The 21007-nt window shown below is 35.1% G+C and overlaps 1 protein-coding gene and 1 pseudogene across 4 annotated transcripts in view; both read right to left on the reverse strand.

Moving 5' to 3' along the window:
- The window catches only part of NBEA (neurobeachin), a gene marked incomplete at its 5' end in the record, with an annotated part of 629414 nt that overhangs the window by 535314 nt on the left and 73093 nt on the right, over positions 1-21007 (reverse strand). For all 3 annotated transcript variants that reach the window (XM_082675501.1, XM_082675500.1, XM_082675503.1), the window contains 2 exons: positions 17985-18131; positions 20017-20136. In XM_082675501.1, the coding sequence (XP_082531627.1) occupies positions 17985-18131; positions 20017-20136 (267 nt within the window). The remainder of the gene's footprint in view (positions 1-17984; positions 18132-20016; positions 20137-21007) is intronic.
- On the reverse strand, positions 5878-6697 carry LOC309835731 (Y-box-binding protein 1-like; annotated as a pseudogene). Its single transcript has one exon. The product of its transcript is annotated as a Y-box-binding protein 1-like (transcript).

The following is a 21007-nucleotide window of genomic DNA, read 5'->3' on the forward strand; positions in this document are numbered from 1 at the left end:
TAAATGAAAATTAGGTTAATATAACAAAAGCTATAAACATACAGTTGATTTTCTTCTCTCAGCTTCCTTATAAGACATTCAACTATATAAAGTAATAATTATAATAATGTAATGTTGGGTTTGTAACCAACATTGTAATATGTACTACGTATAACTATATCACAAAAAAGAAGAAAAAATACATCTATAAGAAGTGACATTTCTATATCTCACTGGAATTAAGTTAGTATAAATCTGAAGTTGATTCTGATAAGTTAAAATTTAAATGGTTAAGTCCTATAGCAACCACTAAGTAAATAAGTAAAAGAAATAGAGTTAAAAAATTCATTAAAGATAGGAAAATGCTACAATAGAAAATATTCATTTAATGCAAAAGAAAGCAGTAAAGAATAAAGGAATTAAAAAGATCATGAGACATAGGTAACAGACAGAACGACAGATGTAAATCCAACTATATCAGTAACATTAAAGGTGAATGGAAAAACAATCTGCTCAAAAGGCAGATGGTATTAGACTGGATAATAAAACAAGATCTAACAATGTATTGTCTATAGGAGGCATACTCTAGATTCAAAGTCAAAAATCGATTCAAAGTAAAAGGGAAAATTTATCAACAATCCACAAGAAAGCTGGAGTTGCTGTACTAAGCGAAAACAGACTTTAAACAAAATATGTTACTAGAGGCAGAGTGACATTTAATAATAATAAAAGAATCAATCCACCAAGAAGATAATAACATATGTGCATCTAACAACCAAGCACCAAAATACATGAAGAAGAACTTGACAGAAATGAAGGAAGAAACATTAAGACAAGTTAAGATTAATAGTTGATAACTTCAATTCCCAAGTCGAACAGTGGATAGAACAACTAGGCAGAAGTCAACAAAGAAACGTAAAAGTTGAACAACACTATAAAGTGATCAGACCTAAAAGATATCTCTATAACACTACACCCCACAACAGCAGAATATACATAACTCTTAAGTGTACATCAAACATTGGATAGAGCAATGTTAAGCCATAAATCAAACCTGATTAAATTTACAAGGGTAAATATAATACTAAGTACCTTCTTTGACCAAAATGGAATCAAATTAGAAATCAATAATAGAAATTTCAGAAATTCAAAAATATTATGGAAATAAACAAATTGCTAAATAAAAATGTGTCAAAAAGAAGTCAAAAGGGAAATTATAAAATGTTTTGAGATGAATGACAATAAAGGCACAAATGCCAAAACATAAGCAGGTAAAGCAGTACTCAGAGGCAACACTGTAAGTGTTTATATTAAAAAAGACATCAAATCAACAACCAAGTCTTCCACCTTATGACATTGGATAACAAAAGAACAAACTAAACATAAAACAAGCAGAAGGAAGAAAACACTAAGAATTACAGGAAAAAGTATTGAAATAGAGAATAAGAAAAACAATAGAGAAAACACAACAAAAACAAAAGCTGATTCTTTGTAAAGATCAAAATTGACAAACCTATACCTAGACTAATTAATATGTTAATATTATTATCTCAATAAATGCTTATCTTAATAAACACAGAAAAGGCATTTGACAAAATTCAACACCCCTTTATTTTAAAAAGTGTTCAGCAAAGTAGGGATAAAATGGAGTTTCCCCAATCTGATAAAAAGCATCAATGAAAAACTCACAGATAACAACACATTTAATGCTAAAAGACTGAAAGCGTTCCCCCTAAGATCAGTAACAAGACAAGGATACCTGTGCTAATGTTCTGTTCAACATTATACTGGAGATTCTAGATAAAACTATTAGTGCTAGTATTTTCAGCAAGATTGCAGGATACAGAATCATAACATAAAAATCCATTGTATACACTAGCAAAGAAAATCCGAATATAACATTTATAAACAACTCTATTTATGACAGCATCAAAAATAATAAAATACTAGAGAATAAATTTAACAAAAGAAGTCAAGATTTCTGGCATTTGACTTATGGCAAAAAGTACAAATCCTCTTTGAAAGAAATTAAGAAGACACGAATAAATGTAAAGACATCCCATGTTCATGGATTGGAGGACTTAATATTGTGTAGTTGGTAAGAGTCTCCAAATAAAAGATTCAACACAATCTCTATCAAGATCACAGTTGGGTTTTGTTATTATTGTTGTTGTTTTGTGTGGGTGTGTTGTCTTTTTTTCAGAAACTGACAAGTTGATCCTAAAATTTATGTGGAAATTAAAGGGACCCATCATTTCCCAATTTCAAAATTTATATGAAATGTCCAGAATAGGCAAATCTATAGAATCAGAAAGGTTAGTGATTGCTTAGAAATGGGGTAAGGAGTGAGAGAATAAAAAGTTGAGAGCTAAAGGGTGCAAGGTTTCTTTTCTGAGATGGTAAAAATGTTCTAAAATTCACTGTGTTGATAGTTGCATATACCTGTGAATATACTAAAACCCTTGGATTATAAATTTTAAATGGGTGAATTGAATATATGTGAATTATATCTCAATAAAGCTGGCATTAAACAAAAAATAAAACAAAAAAATAAAAACAATAAAATAAAACAAAGAAATGAAGCTCTTTTCCTCTTACTATTCCTCCTGCCTTCCTGAAAATTTATAAAGCTAACAGATAGGGCTAAACAAGGCAGGGGTTTGCACTAGGGGTAGAGGTGAGGAGCTGCAGTGGCCAGCAGGGTGGCAGAGCCCTCAGCTGAGTCAGGAGCATAACCAGGCAACATGGTGTCAAAGTCCTAGAGAGGTGAGGAGTGTGTCCACCCAACAGGGTTATTAGCCAGGCATGGGAGACAGAGAATGAACAAAGAATGAACAAAGAATGAACAAAAACTGTTCTGTTGAGCAGACTAAAGATACATTATAACATAAACGTTGTGAACTAGATCATTTTCCTAAAAAGGACATTATGGGACAATTAGCAAAATTTTAATGGGGTCTGAGAATTACATGGTAGTAACACATTGATATTAATAATTATATAAAGGAATGTTTTTGTTATATATAATTATATAAAGGTAGTAACACACTGATGTTAATAATTATATAAAGGAATTATATAAAGGAATACAAACACAATATTCAGGGATGATGGGACATTTTGTCAGCAATACTCTCAAATGGCTCAGGGAAAAAACTGCTTACTACTGTGCTTGTAACTTTTCTGTAAGTTTCACTTTATTTTTAAATTTGAAAAATGAGAAAGAAAAAAAAAGATGAAGATTCAAGATAAAGTGACAAATATTAAAGATAAGCAAAGTAAATCAAACATGTATAGTCAAGTCTCTGAAGAAAACCAAAGCAAGGAAATAGAACAAACAGTGAACAGTATAAAAAATTCCTTGAAATATAAAAAGATACAAGACTGCATACTGAAAGTGCATACCATTTAAACGAGAAATCAACTCAGAATATTTAAGACCTATCTAGCAAAATTGCTGAATTTAAACAAAATCCTTTGAACATGTGGGCAAAAAGAGCAAGTGACTTACAATAGAAAGCATATTAAACTGTCATCAGACTTTCAACAAAAATACTTTTAAGTCAGAAGAAAATTAGTAACAAATTTGAGATGTACAAAGAAAGATTAGTCAAGGATTTTATAGCAAAGCAAATGGCTGTCAAACATAATGGTCCCTGATAAACTAATACCGAAATGCAGTTCTCAGAAAACATTCTTCCCATGAGTCCTTCCTGAAGAATAAACTATAGAATAAGCTTTAGATAGGCAAAACACATCAATGTAAGGAATGCGATGAACCTTAAATATATGAGTACTTTAAAACTACTAAGAGTTAAAATAAGAGAGAATAATACGTAATAACTACGTGCATTCACAATGTAGTTAATCCCTTGTATTAGTTTGCTAGGACTGCCATAACAAAGTACCAGAGTCCAAGTAGCTTAAACAACAGAAATTTATTTTCTCACAATTCTGGAGGCTAGAAATCCAAGATCAAACTGTCAGCAGGGTTGGACTCTGAAGCCTCTCTCCTTGGCTTGTAAATGACCCATTTCCCCTCCCTGTATCTTCATGTGTGTCTTCTGCGTGTGTCTGTGTTCTAATTTCCTCTCCTTATAACATTCATATTGTATTAGGACCCACCCTAATGACTTCACTTCACTTTACCTCCTTAAAGACCTTATCTCCAAATATAGCCACATTGTGAGTTGGAACTTCAACACATGAATTTTGGGGGAACACAATTCAGCCCATAACATTTATACCTCAGAAATTAAAAAATGGCAAGGAGAACAGAGAGAGCATATGGAAAACAAACTGTTTTCAGTAATTATGTCTGTAGGGTAGTATTGGTACTGTAGTTCTTAGACTGTTATATGTGTAATTATAGGCTTTTCTAATTCTAACATCCTCCATGTACTTGCCAACAAGATGTCTCAATGGGGAAGAAAAGAGATACAGATTTAACTAAGAGGAGGTCGAGATAAAACACAGCAAGTCCTAAATTTCCCATTAATAGAGACTAGAGATTCTTGGAGTACCGGCTGATTCCAGGACTGAAACAACAAAATGTTCAGGATGAGCCAGAAACATCGTCATAGGAAATAGCAAGGAAGCTATCAAAGACTACAGGGTCAGGTCAAATGGACTAAGAGACCAACTAGAAGAGATACCCAGAGTTGGAGCAATTTGAAGTTTTAAAAGAAAAACATAGTAACTGCTATAGGTTGAAACACCTCAAATACGTTTAAATCTAAAAGTTTATAATGACACTTTAAAAACTGGAGATCTCTGAATAATGAGAAAGTGGCATTAAGATTATATTATTCCCCCTCAGTGGTCATTAGGTACATTATTAGTCAGAGCTGCTAGAGGAGAAAGTTGTTAGTATATAGAAAATGTATATTAACTGGATAAACCCAGTAGGAATTGCCCATTTTAAGACCAATGAGTAAAAATTATTTGAATATGGGTAATAAAATAAGGCTCTGCTGGGCTTCCCTGGTGGCGCAGTGGTTGAGAGTCCGCCTGCCGATGCAGGGGACACGGGTTCGTGCCCCGGTCCAGGAAGATCCCATATGCCGCGGAGCGGCTGGGCCCGTGAGCCATGGCCGTTGAGCCTGCGCATCCGGAGCCTGTGCTCCCCAACGGGAGAGGCCACAACAGTGAGAGGCCCACATACCGGAAAAAAATAAAATAAAATAAGGCTCTGCTGAAGGCATTGCATTGGGGGAATAAAACTAGAACTTTGGAAAAACAGAACACTTTTCTTGCCATTCACTGAAATTCTAGCATTCTAAATATAGTATAGCTATAAAGTAATACACCTGATATTTTAAAGCAAATATACCTAAACAAGTATGATCAAATGAGTGGTGTATTTTGCAAAAGAAACCTCTTAGAACTACTCACATATATTCTATTACTCAAAATATTCCTTATATCTAGGATTTTTTTTAAAAAAACTATTTTCAGAATCTACAGGGTTTTTTAAAGACCTTTATTAACAGGTGCTTGCAGTTTACTGACTTTTTTGAAAAAAAAATCATGTTGTGAACTTTTATTATATTATAAATTAAAGATAAGCTTCTTAAAATCTCAACTTGAACAAATATGAAACAATTTAAAAACGTTTAAAGGTGTATTGAGAAAAAACAGCCTTAAAAAAAAAAAAAAGTTTGTCATCATCAAAGAGTCTTTAAGTAAAGAGATAGTAAAAACTCCAACCTGCATAGGTAGTGCAGGTAATACTTCTAGCTATCTGGTCACGGGGCAAAGAGCAAGCACTTGAGGTCTTCAGCTCCACTCTCCTTCTTTTCTTATTGCTGAAACTTTACATTCATTTCTTCTTGTTGGATAGCTAAATCAGATGATGGTAGAGATGGGAAAAGTGCATTTACTCAGCCTCCAGCAAGACTAATTCTCAGCTGGTGCATCTGCTGCTTTTCTCTTTGCCATCTTGTACTTTAGGGTTTTCTGGGGGTCTGCATTGGTAATTGAAGCTACGTCCTTAACAACGTTGAGGTGACTGCTGACCTTAGTCTCATCTCCTTGATTTTCCCTAGCTCCTTCACTGTGGTCCTCTCTAGGCTGTCTTGGGTGAAGTAAGCCCTTGTGGAATGGTGGTCTATAAACCACATTACATACTCTGTCTCACTGGTCTACCTTGCTCTCTTGCACCCTGGTTGTCAGCACCTTCCATCACTTCTCCCTGCACAGTAGGGTTGGAATACTGTGGTCGACACCCATAGGGTCTCCACGTAGTAAGATGGGCACAGTGGCCTGCTGTAGAGCCTGGCCTTTGGGACCACTCTCCGATCCCTCATTCTTTCTCCATTCTTATTATTCTGGTCATTCTGCTGTTAATTGTGTGGAGCACCCCTATTATGTGGACGGTATCTATCATGGTTACATCTGCTGCATATTTACTGCCTGGCACTAGAACTCCACCAGGGCCTGGAACATTCACTGCTTCCACACCCTTTTCTCCTTTCAGCAACATCAAACTCCAAGTTTCTCCATCTCTTACACTGCAAAGGTGCCTCCTGGAGTTATTCTTCTTTAGGGCAGACTGGTATACAAATACATCTTCTTTGGTGTTACTCCTATTGAAAAAATCACATCCGTTTCTTACACTGAACCATTTTACTGTTCCAAAAACCTTCACTGTGATGAGTTTCTTGTCCCTGCAGGCAGGTGCTGCAGATGTGAAGCCACAGGGGCCACTGCTCCCCATGGTGCTGCTGGGCTGGGCCTCGGCCTGGATGCTTACGGTTGTAGTGATGGTGACTGGGGCCAGCTGAGGCAGCTGTGGCTCCTTGGGGAGATGGGGGTGCTACTCAGGGCTCCCCGGGGTCGGCTCTCCATTCCCACTACCAGCTGAACTCTACAGCATTTTAAGTTATATTTTTGAAGGAGAACTGTCATCCCCAAGGGATTGATTTAATTTTGGAAAAAGAGAAAAGATTTGAAGCCATGCTTGCTGAATTAATAGGTGTCATAAAACCATCTTTCATCAAAAATACAGTTTAGTTCTAAAGTAATGAAACTGTTTCCCTGTGTCACTTAAAAACTGACCATGCAGGCAATTCCAAAACAGAAATGCAATTAACTTGAAAAATGGTAGCATATTTTGAATATGTATATATCTTCCAAAAGAAACTAGCTAAAAAGGAAAATCATTTAAAATATTATAGTTTAAAAATAAAGCTTCCCTTTTTACAGAGCAAGTTGTTTATATAACCATATTTCAAAGGCACATTAAGTACATATTACTCAGAGGCTTTTATTTCTATAAAATTTTTATTTACAAATGTACTAGACATAAAAATATGTGTGATACAGTAAAAGGAAATAATCAGGAGACCAGAAAAAACCAACTACATATAAACAGTTCCTCAAAAAGAAAAAAATGATGGAAATGGAGTGGAGTATCACAAAAGAAGAGAGAACGTCTTGGTATGAAACGTACTATAGCAGTGGTCCCCAACCTTTTTGGCACCAGGGACTGGTTTTGTGGAAGACAATTTTTCCACAGACCGGCGGGAAGGAGGTTTCTGGATGATTCAAGAGCATTACATTTATTGTGCACTTCATTTCTGTTATTATAACATGTAATATATAATGAAATAATTATACAACTCACCATAATGCAGAATCAGTGGGAGCTTGTTTTCTTGCAACTAGATGGTCCCATCTGGGGGTGATTAGAGATAGTGACACCCGAGGTGTGTTGCTTACATCCAGTCTACTCCGTGATCTCATTCTGCTTGCTGTCACTGCAGAAAACCCTGCTTCACAAAGATAGGATGTTGGAAATGCAAGCAGGCTTTTCAGTGCTTTTGTGGCAATCTCAGGATATTCTGCCTGACTTTAATCCAGACATATGGAGATTTGAAGTCGTCTCAAACATACTTTTAAGGCCACTGTCATTTGCCAAGGATCAGGCAGTTGATCCTCTTCTAGCATGGACAAAGTCGATTCACCTGGCTTATTCACGAATAAGTGAATCTACTCCTTCCCAGTTCAGGGGTCTTTTGTGGTTGGGAAGTAATGCTCAAACTCTTGAAAGCTGAGATAGGTGATCATGCACCAGCTGGGAGCGAAAAGGCCCTGGCTCAGTCTATTTCAAAATCTCTGCTAATGTTTGAAACATGTCAAAAATCCCAATGTTCACTCGTTGCCCCCATAATTCCAGTTTGGCTTTGAATGCAGCCACTTTATCTACTGACTTGAACACAGCTGCTGTTCTCCCCTGAAGTCACAGACTGAGTTCGTTGAGCAGGTTGAATATGTCATACAAGTAACCAAGTTTTGCGACCCATTCTGTGTCACTGAAACGTGCTGCCAGTGGTGACTGTTTTTCTAAAACAAATCTCTGGAGCAGCTTTCGGAACTCAAAAACTCTGGCCAGGGATCTCCCTTTAGAAAGCCATCTCACTTCTGTGTATAAGAGAAGATGTGTGTGCTCTGCGTCCATCTCCTCACAGAGCTGCACGAACAGACGTGAGTTAAGGCCATGTGCCTTAATGTGGTTGATAATTTTAATCACATCCTGCAAAATGTTGTTAAGTTCAGTCGACATTTTTCGTCTAGCCAGAACTTCTCTATGGATGACACAGTGGGTAGACACACATTCAGAAGCGACCTCTTTTGACCCAAGTAGTGAAACCAGAAAGCCATCCAGTCATGGCAGCCACTCTGTCCGTGCATATACTGACACAAAATGCCCAATTCAGTTTTCCTGATGTGTAATCATTCAAAGATTGAATAGTTCTGTAGCTGTGGTGTTGGTTGGCAACAAAAGTGCACATAACATACCCTCATGCACATCCTCCTGAAAAATATATCGCACAAAAACAAGCACTGTTGCCTTGTCAACATCGGTAGACTCGTCAACCTGGATTGCGTACCACGGTGACTCATTAATCATCTCTAAAAATTGTGCCTCAATATCCTCTGCTATTTCATCAATTCATCTAGTTATGGTGCTAGCCGAAAGAGGAACATGTGCCACCTTTTGAACTGCAGCCTCTTCTAAAAGTTCACGACAAATGTCCTTAGCAGCAGGCAGGATCAACTCTTCACCAACAGTAAAGGGCTTCTTAGCTTTAGAAATGCGGTTAGCCACTAAGAACGATGCTCTCAGTGCAGACACATTTGATGAAGTGGTGGCCTTCAGTAATTGCTTCTGTTCTTCATGTTCACGTTTTTTTCTTTTGAAAAACTCCAAAGTCTTGTCTTTTAATGCAGGGTGCTTGGTCTCCATGCGGCAAAGCAGTTTTGAAGGTTTCATGGATTTGTTGGATAGAGAGTCGCCACGTATTATACAAAGCGGGCTTGGAGAATGTGAATCACCTGTTTCAATGAACCCATAATTTAACTAGGACTCTTGTTTTTTTCTTTTAAATGCAGCTTTCTTTTTGTTGGCATTCTTAGAGTCTTCTGCTCTCTCATCATTGGGTCTTTCTCCCTTTTCAAAGAAGCTCTCCAGCGACGTTTGATTTTTACTCATTTTGGCTAGGGTTAGCTTGTGGGCTTACCAAAACTGTGACTGAGACAAGTGTGCAGGGCAGGAAAGAGGCACACACAGAAGTGGTAAATAAAATAATGGGCGGGCCACGCGTGGACTAAATTAAGTGTTGGATTCTGACTTAAAGCCCACCACCAGATGCAGCTGTATAATTGAAGTACATCAACTCACTTGCCACTATAAAACCTGCCACCAGATGCAGCTTAATTGTCACTTGCCACTCACTGATAGGGTTTTGATATAAGTCTGCAAGCAACTGATTTATTATGGTCTCTGTGCAGTCAAACCTCTCTGCTGATGATAATCTGTATTTGCAGCCACTCCCCAGCACTAGCATCACTGCCTCAGCTCCACCTCAAATCATCAGGCATTAGAGTCTCATAAGGAGTGCACAGCCTAGATCCCTCGCATGTGCAGTTCACAGCAGTTCGTGCTCCTATGAGAATCTAATGCCACCACTGATCTGACAGGAGACGGAGCTCAGGCAGTAATGCAAGCAATGGGGAGCAGCTGTAAATACAGATGAAGCTTTGCTCGCTCATCCACCACTCACCTCCTGCTGTGTGGCCTGGTTCCTAACAGGCCACAGACCACTTCCGGTCTGTGGCACAGGGGTTGGGGACCCCTGTACTATAGAATGAAACAAGCAAAACTAAACTATACGTTCATTTATAAAAACATTTAATGCTTCTCTTTGAATTCTGGACACTACTGTCTTCATTAAAGTTTTTTTCCTCCCACTTCAACTAATTGCCTAAGGTGTGATAATCAAGATTACTCATGACCTCCATGCTGCTAAATTCAGTAGACATTTTTCAGTCCTCAATTTACTCAACCTGTCAGCAGCATTTGAAAGTTAATCATTTCCTCTTCCTTTAGACTCATTACTCAGTCATCTTTTGTCTCTCAACTCACTTTATTGGTACCTAAATCCAGTCTTGGGGCTTTAAATCCTGTCTATATCCTGTCAACTTTAAACTTCTATCTCCAAACTACACTTCTCTCCTAAGCTCCAGACTTATCTCATTTCTCCATTTAGATGTCTAATAGGCATTTCAAATTTAACATGTCAAAAGCCAAACTCTTGATCTTCCTCCCCAAAACTTAGTCCTTCCAAGTCTTTCCCATCTCAGTAAATAACAAATCCATCAATTCAGTTATTCAAGCACTGGGTCACCTTTGAATCCTCTCTTGCTCCTTTACCCCATATTTATAGTGACAGAATATCCTACTCACTTTACTTCCAAAATACATCCAAAAGCTGTCCTCTTAGAGTTTTAGTTTAGGTATGCTTTATCAAAATCCAGTCAAGTCCCATTACTTTCCACTGCTATCAGCCTTGTCTAAACTACCATCGTCTTTCACCTAAATATTTGCAATAGCCTTCTAACTAGTCTCTCTATTGCCACTGATGCTTTTAATATTGATATCAGATCAATCCACTCAAGACTCTCCAAAGGCTTTCCCTCTCACTCAAGAGTAAAAAGCAAAGTCAGAACAATCATCTGCAAGTCTTTAATTGATACCTGAATTTATCTCCTACTACTCTCCCTCTGCCTCTCTCTATCCTAGTCACAAGGAAATACAGTCACAGTGTTTTTTAATCTACCAAGTCAGAGCCTACCAATGCCCTTAAGACTTGCCCTTCCATTTGCCCTGAAAGCTGTTCCCCAGATGCACGTGGCTGGCATCAACTTCATCTCCTTGAGGTCTTTAGTAAAACCTCTTCTAATCACTCTATTTTAAACTGCAGTCTACCACTTTCCCTGTTTTTTATCTACTTTATTTTTCACATTGTACTTATCACCATCTAGCACATTATATATATATTTTTATTTTGTTTTGTTGTCTGTCTCCTCCCATGATAATGTACATCCTCTTTCCCCCCAATAAAGGCAGGAATTTTTTTTTATTGAAGTACAGTTGACTTATATTATTTTCAGATGTACTTATAGTGTACTTATAATACAGTGACTTATAATAATTATAAGATGTACTTATAATATAGTGACTTATATTAGTCACTATGTTTAGTGACTGCTTCAATAGTTTTATAGATTACACACTATACAAAGTTATTGTAATACTATTTATAATATTCCTTGGGCTGTACATTACATCTATGTGACTTGTTTTATAACTGGTAGTGTGTATCTCTTAATCCCCTTGATATATTTCACCCATCCTCCCACCTTTCCTCCAGCAATCACTAGTTTGTTCTCTGTATCTGTGAATATGTTTCTATTTTGGTGTATTTGTTGATTTGTTTTTTAGATTCCACATATTAAGTAAAAAAATACAGTATTTGTCTTTCTCTGTCAAAGCAGGGATTCCTGTCTGTTTTATTCACTATCATATCCCTAACCCCTGAACACCTAGAATAACAATGCCAAAAAACAATATTTAATAGTAATATTTACTAAAAGAAAGAATGACTGAAAGAGTGAATGATTCTTATTCATATTCAGTCTCTATTGGCTTGCATTAATTTATTTTGTTTTTCCTTTCTATTAAGTATGTATTGAATATATGTTACCTTTGATTTGAAAAAGAGGTCTACAGCATAGGCTGTAGGGAAATTAAATAATACTTACATTTCAAAAAAAGAAAATGATTTAAAATTTGTCATTTTTTTTTGTCTTGGCTATTGAATTTCAGTCAATATCATTATATCACAGACACTTTATAAAATATGGAAAGTCTGCAACCATATAGCTCCATTTATATCCCCTCCCCAGAACCTACTGTTAGAGTTGCCATATATATTACATTTATATACATTATAAACCAAAAGGACAGTGTAGTAATGTTTTCTTTAATCAGTTTTGTTTATTTTAAAGAAAATAACAGAAAGGATATTTTATTTTTACCCATACAGTTAGCATTCCTAATGGTCTTCATTCATTCCTAATGATCCAACTTTCCTTCTCCAGTCTGTAATGTACATCTGGTAGCAACAAATTATCTTAATTTTCATTTATAAAACTTAAAGAATATATTCACTGAATGAAAAATTCTGGGTTGACAGGTTTTGCTCCAGCTCTATGGCTTCCCTGATTTCTAATGAGAAGTGTGCAGTTACTCAAATGATTCTTTACCTTATTTATGTCTAGTTTTTCTCTGCTTGCTTTCAAGATTTTCTCTTTCCTTTGGTTTTCTGCAGTTTTACTATAATATGCCTTCTATGGTACTCCTTAAATTTATTTTGTTTGGAGTTTGCTGAGTTTCTTCAGTCTATAAATAGTTTTTCAACAAATTTGGGAAAGTTTCTACTATTTGAGGAAATATTTGAGGAATTCTACTATTCCTCAAATATTTTTTCTGCCCCCTTCTCTCACACTTTTTTCAATTAAAAGTTAATCAATAATCATATGAGAAAGAAGTGGAAATTTTTATTCAAGCCAAATTTGAGGATTATAACCCAGGAGACAGCCTCTTAGTGAGTTCTGAGAACAGCTCCCAAAAGGTAAAGGGGGGAAAGGTCAAGTATATATGACATTTTGGTGAAGAGGGTACATGCAACCAAACGCATATCTCAGTAGAAGGCTGATGCTAGTCATGAGGAACAGACTTTTAGTTCATGATTTTAGTGCTTTTCTAAGTATGGGAAAACGTATGAGTTTGGGTTCATAAAACCTTCTCCTGAAAATATCAAACTATCTGAAGGCCAGTTCTGCCAGTTTTCCCAGAGCACAGAGTGTCTCATTCCTGGTCTCTGCCCTGAACTCCTTTCAGCGTGTATTAAAAGTCAGCAACTGCAGTGGCTAATGACTTGATTCTTGTAGAACTGGATGGTGGGAAACATTATTTTCCAATCCCTTCCTTTTCAGTTTGGGAGGCATTTCTGAACGAATTTGTCCCATGGCACTAAGAATACTCAGTCCCATGTCAGGCGAGGATTTTGTTGACAGGCCACCCAATGTGCTGTTACTGGACTAGGCCCTGTTAACAGTAGCCAAAGGCCTGTGGACCTCCTCTTTCACTAGTCTGTTATGGTCCAGGAAATGGTTCCCTCTTGTTGTTTTTTCCCATATCTAGAGTTATACTATTACCATCATTGATCTCATATGACTATATATTTGGTCAATCATTTCAAGTCACCTAATAATCATTAATTTTATCTGAGGCTCAGTAACACATTTGGTAATACAAGGAACAATAATCTTGTAAAACAGGCAGAATACAAGTATTATAACTAGTAGCATTAATAAGGTCCTAAGTATTTAAGCTAAAAACTTCTATTAGGTGTGGCCCAGTATCTCCAGTCTGTTCTGCACCAATTGCTATCTTTAAGGGAAATGATATACTGGCATTGTATATAAAGTTCACCAAACATGTCTGCAAGTACAAGGCAAGTAGTGGGTCATCATGACTCCTTACAGAATTGATAAAGGATTGTTATCTTCTAAGGAGTTATATGGCTGGCAATAGAAGGAGAAAAACTGATCTTTATGGTTGAGCAGGTATTTCTGCGTTGGAGAGGTCTGGTTAATGCATAATGCAGATGCACAATGCACACCAGAAAGGAGAAAGGAGTCCAAAGGGCAGAGAAAAACCTTATGTTTAAATTTTTCTTGTCTTGCCTTCAAATGTAAATTTTTATTTCATCACTTTACATATTAGATTTCAAGACTGTCCCATAAATCTCTTCAGTTCTTTCCCCCCAATCTTTTCTATCTCTCTTCTAATGTTTCAATCTATATCCAAGTTCATTTATTTTTCGTTCATGTCCATTCTGCTAATAAGCAAACAGTGGATTTCTTTTTACTTTAAATATATATATTTTAGTTCCAAATTTTCCATTTGATTTTTTTATTTTGTGGTTGATAATTCCCACCTGTTAATTCATTACAAGCAAATTTCTTTACACTGCTGGTTATAAAAAGTCCTTTAAAGTCTTCATGTGATAATTAAACAATTCTACGTTATCTTGGAGGTGGCATGTGCCGATTTTCTCTTCCCTTGAGAATAAGTCACATTTTCCTAGCTCTTCATAGGATGAGTAATTTGTGATGATATGCTGGACATTTTGAATATTATCCTGTGGAGACTATATTCTGAAAAAATCCAGATGATTTTGTTTTGGGGGGTCGTTTTCTTGTTTAGATACAATTACAGATTGTCATGCCTTCTATGTGTGGTGTCTCAGATCTCAATTCAGTTCCTGAAGTCTTATTTACAATCTACTATCCGTTTGTCATGATCATACATGGTTTCATGGGTCAGACATAGATTTTAACTGTGTTTTTTTAAAATATAGAATTCAGACCCTTTTCCGACTGCCTCTTTTCTGGGGGCCCATTAATCACCCTGTAGTGCTGCTTGCCCTAGTGCTTGTTACCTTAATTTTTCTGGCTGGGAAGTTGGTACATCAAAATAGAAAAATGAGAAACTCAGCCCATGCTGACCACTTGTTCCATGTTTTGACTCCCCTCTAAAACATCCCTGCTTTTTATTCAGTCACCAAGGCCCTCAGGTGGATTTTTCAGCGTGATGTCCAGAGTTTTTACACGGTTATTTGTGGGAATATCAGTTTCTTAGGAGCTTTCCCTTCCATACGAGTTTTGGAAAATCTCCAAAGTGGATTTCTTGTTCTGGAGGTTGTTTTATACATTTTCTCTTATCAGTTAGGCTTTTATCCTAATATAATAAACTGTTAAAACATCATGATGCTATCATTTTCTTGAATGTAAGACAGAACACAAAACTAAATACTGAAATATCTAGCAATGAAGACTAATTGCTTGACACATAGGTTATTTGATAATTAAGAAATCTCCAGTAATGATTATGAAATATCTAAACTTTGTTAAAATCTGTTCTGCAAGTTTATGTCAAAAGGCCACCTTATATATGACTTCATAATCTTGTAAACATTCAATAACTCCAACCAAATGGAGCTCCAAAATCAACTTAACTCAGAGTAAATTTTACTATACTACAGAAAGTTACACTGAGAAAGTCTGTATTTTACAAATTTCTTCCAAACCTAATGAGTTATTTAACTGATTAGTGATATCTTTCCTCATTTGCCATTTACCAAAGATAACCAAATACAAAATATTCACTGACAAGTTACACTGCTCAAAACCACATAAAGAAAATTATTTAGCACTCTCATGATCCACAGGTCAAAATCACTTGAGACAGGCTTCACAGTATAGATATTCTGAAGACATTATTTGGGGGAGAATTAATTTATTTTATTTATTTTAAAGCCCAGATGTTGACATGCGATCTACATTAAGCTCAGAACCACAAACAATACTGTCTGACCAATACAACTCTTTTATGCTGTCTCTTTTCTCCAGAGATTCTGAGGCAAAAAATATAAATACTGTGTTATTATATAACAACTAATGATGTAAGCTTCATTTGTAAAATTTCAACTAATTAATATGTCCTACATACCTTAAAAATTCCACTGTAACCCACTATCGCTTCATTGACGGGAAGTAACCTTGCCTCCTACTTTACCAAGAAAATTGAGACTATAATGTGTGAACCACCTCAGCCTTTTTCCCTGTCATAACACAGTCTGATATTCATTTGCATCCTCTGCACCTTTCCTTCATTTTCTGAATTTCCAGAAATAACTTTTTAATGACAAAATTTTTGCAGATGCCTGTCCTGATAGTAATTGTACTTTTAAAATTTACAAGTTGAGAAAACACACATGCACCCATGGACTTACAGTCAACCTCCATCAACAATAAGGGGCCCAGCAGGCTATGCCTACAGACAGGGAACTTTCAAATCTTAATGAAATACATTTTCATGAAATGCTCAAAATTTAGAGCCATTTTCTTTTAAAAGTTCTGACTCTGATGTAGGTACTCTATTGTCTATGTTCGGATTCAAGGAATAGATTCTTCATCACTTGGGTACTTGTGTACAAACAAGGTGACACAGAGTTACTACTTATTTTCACTGTTGGTATAAAAGAATGTGATAAGAAAGAGCCATATGACAAATTGCTAAGTTTGCAAAGTGGTTCAGAACAATGTTTGCGCCTTTCTGAATGGAGAATTATATAACTACTTATGTTTAACCCTTTTTCCTTTTTGCTGCCAAGAAGCTCCCACCAATTCTGAAATTTCACTATAGCAATCATACTGGATTTATGATTTGCACATCTGTATTTTCTTGATTTTCTACCTTTATTTATATTTCATTGGTTTGTCACTCTACTTAACATCACTCTGTTAGTGCTTGAAGAAAGCAACTTCACATATTAATATGGAACAAGGCAAAGAAGTATGAAAGGAAGGCAAGTTGCATATTAGCCCAAATATCTGAATTACAGAAACATTTCCATGCAAAGCCAACACATGGCCAAACTAGGACTCAAACCCAATAAAAGGACCCATGAAAGAAAAAGTGGCTGTACAAGCGTAAATCCATTTCTAGGGATAGTAAAACAAATAAAATGATATGGAAAAAAGATGGTAGTAAATACTGTCACCTTGACATAAAAATGACAGCACTATTGTCATTCAATATTATTATGGTTATTAAAATCATTGGGAACAGAAATATCTTTTAATAAGGGTAAATTCAAACTGTTACTTATATGTCCAATATAGAACATAAAAATTTAAAAAGAAATGTTAATCCAAAAATCCAAAGGCAAAGAAGAAATATTTTTAATGTTTAGTACTCCTTTTCTATAACACAATCTTCACATTGATTATTTAAACAGTAATTTAAAAAAAAAAAAAAAAACTCTTACATGAAAGACACGTGCTTCTTCAGAAAAACAAATACTTTGACTTACACTTTAGAATTCTCGCTCAGCTCCAAACAGCTTGGGATATCACAATTCCTAATGTGACTTAAACAAAACTCACATATTTCCCCAGCCAGGTGTACTGCCCATTAAGAACTAATTCATATATGTGAACGTAATATCTTGCTTAAATATATCTTTGTTTTTAAAGTCAAAAAACCAGAAGAATATGATAAATCACATTAAATAATTAGTTTTGCAAAATTAGGATATGCACTACTGTACCCACTTCCTTGCCTACTGCAAAGGACAAACAAGAATAGAAGCTAAAACTGAATAATTTCAGCTACATGTAATATTTTACATCATTTTCCTTCTAAATAATTAACTATTCTTTTCGAGTTATTTCTAACATTTCAATTGTTCATAATATAATTTATATATTTCAAAATTTGAGATTTCAAATACCACATTAAGCAATATGGTTTTATAAAATTTATTATTTCAGAATTATGTCAAGAAAAGCCACAGCTTCAACATTAGAAAACATTCTAAAGAATAAAAGAAGTTCATGAAGGGAAAATACTTAAAAAGTGAAAAAGCACCTTTGAAACAAAATGAAACATATAATAATAACTCAGTTCCAAAATACAGAGATGACTTTTAAACCACATTGAAGAAAGTCTATCACTATATATTATATTGTATCACATTTCACACCTAAAACTTTCCATAGAATTTATAATAAGATGGTTTTACTACCTTATATCCAGGTCCTAACTGATGAATTGCAAATATCTGTGCAGGGTTGAGGGCTTCACTGAACACATACACGGCACCAAGTTGACCACAGAATACCCTATTTGCATCAGCAGTTTCTGAAGATCCGAGAAAGCACTTGTCATAGCTCTAGTTTAAAAGTCATAAAAAAATCAAATGTTTTATTTTGTAATGACAAAATATTTAAGGACACCTGCCTTCATTGTCAGGAATACCATAAGGCATAACAATAATAACAGAAGAAAGCAACAATTAAGACTCTATGGAATATTTAAATAATAAAAAACAACTAAAGATTTTTTAGGGAAAGTTAATCAGTTAAATGTTTCATATTTATGGGCAAGCAAACAAACAATAACCATCTACTCAATAATCACCTGACCAACTCTCCAAGTTCTATGGTTAAAAGCAAAAGGGCTTATAACTATTTATTTACAAAAGTAAAATAAATTTTAAAACTGTAATTGTTTGTAATTGTCCATAGATAGTCATCTGAATCAACATAATGACTATTCCAAATTTAACCATAAACACACTGGACTGAATTTTAAAAGTTCTACCTAATTTCTCCACTATGGATACATTTCTCTATTTCTCTACACTAAGTTAAGGACACAAAGAAAAATCACTTCCTTCTCTTACATGAGTAGGAACTATGCAGAATCAGATAAACAATAATCACCAAAATCTGCTGACTAAAGCAGATGGTACAGTGCTCTCCATCTGGGGAGTTCAGCACCTAAGAAACCACACTTAACAAGACCCTTCCCACCTCTACTTCTTAATTCTCACCTAATACGTGGCCCCACCTATCCAGACCAGTGAAAGCAGTCACTGTTCAGTTCAGTCCTCCCAACCTCACAGGTTATTCTACACTGGAATATGATAAGCAAGACATTATATATGTATGGAATCCCTTTGGTGCCTCAGTAAAATAACCAAAAAATTGTGAATGAGGTAGAAAGAAAGACACTCCTCATAAAATACCCAATCTTTAATTAAAAGTATAGGAAATTAAGAACTGACTGCATAATGTATGTGTGTATATGTGTTATTGTCCAGGCCTCTCCATTTCTTGGAATATTGCAAATAAGTGAAAAATCAGTCTTTTCTCCCTTTCTCTTTTTAAATATGACTACAGAGTCATGACAGTCAACAAAATCACTCTGCAATAGAAAAGACTGTCCCCTTTGGAGGGCAAATATGAAGCAGAATTTCATGTGAATATTCTAATTCTGAAAAAAATCATTCTCATAAATATTTATTGACTGTGACCCAACTATGAGTTTCTAGGACAGAACAAGCAAACTGTTTCTGTAAAGTAACAGACAGTAAATATTTCAAACTCTGCAATCTCTAACTCGTTTCATCACAGATTCTTCTTTGATTTTTGTTTTATTTGAGTCTTTAAAAAAAAAAAAAAACCTTTAAAAAAATGTAAAAACCAAGATAAACTTTCTACTTCTGCCTCAAAGCTTTTGAACTCACTGCTTCCACTGAATGTGATATTTCCTCCAAATATTCACATGGCTTTCTTCCTCCACTCTTCTCACTAAGACCATCTCTGGACCATCTGGCTTCTTCCTTCCCTATACCTACACTTTTATATTTGTTCCCACTTAGTTTTTCTCCACAGTATTTATCACCATTTATCTAGTAAATAATAGTCACATGTTATACTTATTCGTTCTGTTTAAGGTCTTGCTTTCCCATCAAAATAAGGTATAAGACACAACTTTTAATGCTTGAGATTCTGAAAAGAATAGAATAGTGCATTTATATTTTTGACCTAATACTTAATAATTTGGCCAAGCAATTGTCCTTTTTTTGTATCATTAATCATATCTTTTAGCAATTTAATTATACTAAATTAAACCAAGAGTTCACTTAATAGAAAAAAATTTCTAAGTAAAAGTATTGTTTCTACCAAACTACTTTATTATTCAATTCATGCTATAAACAGTGATAGATCAAACACTCAAATACATTAAAATACAGACAAATAAAAACTTACATCATTTGTGTTAACATGCCAAGCCATATCACCGTAGGACACCAGCTGTCCATTAACATAACACCGAATTTCACTGTTCCTCCATCGATTGTAAATGTGCACAATGCTGATCATGTACCACTTAAATGAAAAAAAATTAGGATATCAATATGTAATGTTTAGTTATTACTGTTTAAAAGCAACCATAACATTTATCCCACACTACAAAAAATTGCTTGAAGGAATATTAATGATCGTGCACTAGCATTTTTTCAAACTCCCTTTCCCATTTCTCATTTTACAGGTGAAAAAAATGACTCATAAAGAATAAATGTGTGATGGAGACGGAGCAAGAATGCTTTCAGCTCTGGACTGACATCCTTCCACTATACCAAGATCCAAAAATTGTGGAAATACAATTATATTTATGCTCATTCATTTAATAACATTTGCATTGCGCCAGGCACTGCAAATACCCAGTTTTTACAGACAGACCATAGGTTCAAACTCTTCTGGAATTTATGGAGCAGTGGAAGAGCCATACATGAGACAAGTAAACAAATACAGAATTAAAAATCATGATGATTACTGTGGGGAAATAAGAACAGTGTAAACTGAGAAAGAATATCCTAGGATTCTACTTTGGATTGAACAGTCAGGAGAAATCTGTCAAGGAAAAAAATTTAACATTTATAATAAGATTTAGATAATTTCAATTCCACAATTTAGAATTATTAAATTCAGGAATAATTATGTTTAACTTAATAATGTGTGACTATTAATTAAGAATCAAGGAATGAGTTTATACTCAGCTCTCATTTTATAGTTACCAGTGTCAACAAAAAGCATTTTAAAGTCTATTTTCATATGAGATGATTTAAGTTCTATAACAATTTGTGGATCTAATCCTTGGCCTCTTTGGAGTTAATAGCCTAATGCAGATAATATAGAAATATTATTTCTAAACTACAGAAAAATACAAATGATTTATAGATATTTAAACAATTATGCT

Source organism: Grampus griseus (genome assembly GCF_964374135.1).
Source record: "Grampus griseus genome assembly, chromosome: 18".
Lineage (NCBI taxonomy): Eukaryota > Metazoa > Chordata > Mammalia > Artiodactyla > Delphinidae > Grampus > Grampus griseus.